The 5,087-nt window shown below is 45.7% G+C and overlaps 1 protein-coding gene across 1 annotated transcript; it reads left to right on the forward strand.

The window, feature by feature from the left end:
- The first annotated feature begins 1,797 nt into the window (after positions 1-1,797).
- On the forward strand, positions 1,798-4,122 carry LOC139186448 (gamma-crystallin F). The gene is made up of 3 exons (XM_070800802.1): positions 1,798-1,806; positions 1,886-2,128; positions 3,850-4,122. The coding sequence occupies exons 1-3, from the start codon at positions 1,798-1,800 to the stop codon at positions 4,120-4,122; spliced, it is 525 nt and encodes a 174-aa protein (XP_070656903.1).
- Positions 4,123-5,087: the final 965 nt, after the last annotated feature.

Genomic DNA, 5,087 nt, shown 5'->3' on the forward strand with positions numbered 1-5,087 from the left:
ACACACTAATCCCCAGTTGTCCAGAACTTTCCATGTGATATCCACCTCATTCTTTTTCTTTTTGGCCCAGTGCCATGAGCTAATGTTTCCAGAATTTATCACATCAGGATTTATCAGGTCCGTGTTTTGTTCTCTCAGGATCTTTTCATGATAAATTAGCAAGTCGTACTGGGAAATTCATCTACATTGAGCTGTAAAGGGAAAGCAATTTCATTATGTCCTATGGCTAGGAGATCAAATATTTGTAGTTTAAAGGGTATTATGAGATTCACAATACCTTAAACCAGTAGTCTTCAAATATTTATCTTTTAAAAATTAGCATCATCTAGTGATCAAACTGTGTTTTCAAATAAAATTTTCTATAAAATAGGTACAAGTGAAAACACTCCCATTCAAGTAGGGAATAGGACAGGGATACTGCATTTTCCCCTCCTCCCTTCTCTCTGAGTAGCCTCAGAGCATCTCTGAGGAATTTCTGCAGTTCCACAAACACAGCCTGCAAATGATCCCATTAATGCAGGGGGATAACTGCTTGTAAGAATGTCAGACACATGTCTAACACTTTGAAATCAGTGGTTTTTAACAGGGCTGATTCTGCTCGCCATGGGGACTTTGGGAAATATCTGAACACAGTTGTCATATCTGGGAGAGGAAGGAAGCAGGTGCTACTGGCATCTAGTGGGCAGCAAACAGGATGTTGTTAAACATCCTACAATGTTCCAGCCTAAAATGTCACCACAGTACTGAGATTGAGAACGCCTGCTCATAGAGAGTAGGGCACCAGAAGCTGCTGGGAGTTGGGGGAGGAAACGGGGACTGTGGGGGAAGAGGGAAGACTCCAGTCCCTGGAATCAGAGACTTAACTAGACAGCAACTTGGGCTTGCTCAGGGTTGGGGAAGGTAGAGAAGGCAGAAGCTTTGCAAAATTGTGGGATTTAAAACTTGGTTATATTTTCAGGGTAACTTGCATTTGACAGCAGCTAGATCCAAACAAAAAGGCTTAGCCCTTAGCTAGCAAAGATATTAAATAGAAATTTACTATGTGACTAATAACCACCATCAGTTGCCTCATGAGCTCCAAAGTTGAGGGCTTCCTGCCTGTGGTGCGGGAGGAACTGGCTGCGTTTGGAGGTGACCCTGGTCCACTCAGTCTCCAGGGAGCAGAGCTGAGCCAGGTTCATGAACAGGGCTTCCTGGGGTCCAGCGCCCACCACCTGTCTTCCTCCAGTGTAATGTCTACTGCATCCGCTCCTGAGCCGTGAGGATGGGAGAAGCTTCTCTCAGGGGAAAATCCCATCCTCCTTCAACCGTCCTGCGGAGAAACCAGGTGCCTCTGTGTCCCACATCCTCACACCAAGGAAAAGCTCTCTCATCTAGACGCCTCCCGCTGGGCCCCATCCTGACCTCTGACCCGGTCACTACCCCGTGTCGTTCCTCAAAAAGAGATCACTTAGAATACTTAAAAGATAAATAAAATATTTCATTACAAGTGTTAACCCGGTTAAGCGCTTTTGCTCGCTTCCCATCTCCTGAATAGGCTTCATTTAAAGGCCCCAGAGGCACCAAGTGACAGTTTTACGCGGGTCATCAGTTCGAAAGCTCTGGAGAGTCTAAGAGAAAACATACAGTAAGTCCCCCACCCCACCCCCGCCGTCATTATATAGAAAAGAGACAGAAAGGAAATCCTCCTCACTCGGGGGCCCCTTTTGTGTTGTTCTGCCAACGCAGCAGCCCTCCCGCTATATAGAGCGCGCGCCGGCCCCACCGCACTGAACTCCATCCCCGCGTCCAGCAGCCATGGGGAAGGTGAGCCCCGCGCCGGCGGGAGGGGCCCGCAGCCCGGCTGGAGGCCAGGCCTCTGAGCCTCTCCTTCCCTTCCTTGCAGATCACCTTCTACGAGGACCGGGGCTTCCAGGGCCGCCACTATGAGTGCAGCAGTGACCACTCCAACCTGCAGCCTTACTTCAGCCGCTGCAACTCCATCCGCGTGGACAGCGGCTGCTGGATGCTCTACGAGCAGCCCAACTTCCAGGGCCCCCAGTACTTCCTGCGGCGCGGTGACTACCCCGACTACCAGCAGTGGATGGGCCTCAACGACTCCATCCGCTCCTGCCGCCTCATCCCCCACGTGAGTCCGGTGCCCCTGGGCCTGCCGTGGCCTCTCGTCAGCCGTGGTCAGGCTGTAGGACGGTGGCTTCCTTTGCTGGTCCTAACCGGATGCTCTTTTCCTTTTTAATATCTCTTAATTGAGAATGCAATGCTCTTAACTGAGATTGCATTTTCCTTTGCTAATATAAACTCACCTCTACTGGGGAAAAGTGGCATGGTATCTGTTCAGAGTGTCAGAACACTCTGCCACAGGTGATGAACTCCTCACACTCAGGTGGTACTTAGGCTAGTCCCTGGGCTATTTCTCTCTTTCCTCACCTGTAAAATGGGGCTACTAGGGCGGCTAATTCATAGAGCTGTGATGAGGTGGGAAGGAGATTGCCTGTCACCTGGCAAGCCACCCTTCCCCCTACAGATATTGACTACTTTGAACATCCAGGGTCTCTCAAGTCCTGCTTTTTGATTCAGCAAAACCACTAACCAGCAATGTGATTCCAGTAGCCCCTGCAAAGCCATTGCTATCCAAATAAAGCCCAAACAGCCTGGAATTCCACAGTTAGGGATGCTGTAATGTGACTGTGACCAAGTCCTGTGGAAAATGTACCGCTTTGAGTAAGTTTGAAAGCCCCTCAGAGGGTTTAATGCCTTGATAGGAGCCAGACTAGCATTAGGAGCCTGGAAATCTCAGCTTCCACCTTCCAGTGCTGACTCTTCTGATTACAGCCTGAAAGCTCTAATCATTAGTTTCTCATAAAAGAAGATAACATAGTGTGTTAGGCGGTTGTGAAGATCAGATTAGACAACGGACATGTGAACCCTTTGCAAACCATGGAAGATGCCTTATTAGCAGTTTTTATGCCTCAGAATGAATTGCTTATGAGAACCTTTGCTAAGGAGGGTTTGATGGTGGAAGAAGGAAAACTGAATATGTACATGCCAGGACGAAACAAGCAGATAAAAGCACAAGTGCTTAGAAGAGACAGACAGGATTCACCCAGGACTAACAGCCTCCCTTCCATTTTCCTAAAGGTCTAAAATCTATCCATCTAGGCAGGCCTCCTTCATGATTTTTAGCTTCTATTTTTATTAATAACCTAAAATATATTTTGACAGATCACATGTTAGAGCTGAGAAATGAAACTTAGCCGTTAACAATGGCTCTTGCTTTTCAGGACTTCAGAATAGCAGGACTCAAAGCAGAAAGGCAGGAATTAGATGTCTGGGCTTAATGGTCATCTTCTGTGCCTTACTTACGCTGGGGAAAGCAATTCTGCTTCGTCTCTCTCCAGCCTCTTCTAATGCTACTGAGATCCAAAATAATGCCTTTTGCAAGAGATATATTTGCTTTTTTATTTTAACATCTAATTATTTTATATCCTCTGAGGGGACTCCAGACCACCAGAAATCTATCAAGGAAAGAACAAAAAATTATATATAAAAATTGTTTCTTAAGAATGGTACTAAGTAGGTACTAAATGTGGTTCATGTAGGTTGTGGCCCTGGAAAACTCTAGGGAGAACCATGCATATCTTGATCTATGTGAATAGCACACCCTTCAGTTCTGCAGTTTGCAGTCTACCCAGTTGCACACGGTGGCTCTGGTGTTGCCTGTCTTTTAAACTTGTCATCTCTGATGTAAAAAAGACTTTGTAAATGCCCATTCCCCCAGGGGTGTGAGTGATTAGTGGCTAAGGACTAGGTTCTCTGACTTCTCCCATGTGCCGATTGCTGAACCCACAGACTGGTTCCCACCGGCTGAGGATCTATGAGCGAGAGGACTATCGAGGCCAGATGGTGGAGATCACAGAGGACTGCTCCTCACTCCACGACCGCTTCCACTTCAGTGAGATCCATTCCTTCAATGTGCTGGAGGGCTGGTGGGTCCTCTACGAGATGACCAACTACCGGGGGCGGCAGTACCTGCTGCGGCCGGGGGATTACAGGCGCTACCACGACTGGGGGGCTACAAATGCCAGAGTGGGCTCCTTGAGGAGGGCTGTGGATTTCTATTGAAATATTTTTACTCTACCCTTTTCTCCACATGAAAGTTAATAAAATATTTCCTGTGTGCTTGATGCAATAATGTGTCTCTCTCTTCCTTTCAAGCTCCTTGAAAGGGCTCCACAAAAATAAAGCTGGGAATAATGCAGATTTTCTTCTAAGTATCAGCGGGAAAGGTGATGTGGAGTTGCAGTAAAGAGGACAGGCTCAGGACAGAATGCCTGGTGCCACAACCACTAAAGAGCTTTAGTTGATCAACAAGTTGCTTAACATTTCTGTGCCTCAGTTTCCTAATTTGCAAAACTTGGTGTAATGATACTCTTCATTTCTTAAGTTTGTGGGGGTGGATTAAATAAGTTCTTCTTTTAAAATCCTTGACACATTTCAGCTTTGCATATAGTAGTTTTTAGGAAACTGTTCTGCAAGCTTGCTGGTGAAACATCTGGTCATCTTCTTAGTACTCTTTCCTTAGTAGAACTCCCTTTTGGAGACCGCATTAAGTAAGACGGCTAAGTGCAATTGTATCAGAGGGAGACAGAGTTAGATAGAGATAGATGTGTCTAACACATCTTTGGTATAAATATATGTGATTACCAGAATAGTTTTATTAATATATGTGTATCCAGAGCACAAGGATAAGAACTAAGCGCTACCTAAGGAACAGCCCAACAGTCTCTTCCAAACCTTTTTCTACTTAGATGGGAGACAAAGCATTCAGATAGTGTGCACTGACAAAAATAAGCACAGAGGGACAGAAGTAAAGGCACAAGGTACATGATCAGGAAAATAACTTGCAACCATGCAAAGTTCTTGAATCTACTATTGGCTAGGCTGATATTGTCCCCATACTTGGATTACCTCTTGCTCATGAATCAACATTTGATAATAATCATAGCAATAAGGAAGAAATAGGGGGACTAATCATTTAATTGAATTCAAAATTTCTTTGCAGGAAGATAAAGTTTATCAAATGTAAT

Source organism: Bos indicus, chromosome 2 (genome assembly GCF_029378745.1).
Source record: "Bos indicus isolate NIAB-ARS_2022 breed Sahiwal x Tharparkar chromosome 2, NIAB-ARS_B.indTharparkar_mat_pri_1.0, whole genome shotgun sequence".
Lineage (NCBI taxonomy): Eukaryota > Metazoa > Chordata > Mammalia > Artiodactyla > Bovidae > Bos > Bos indicus.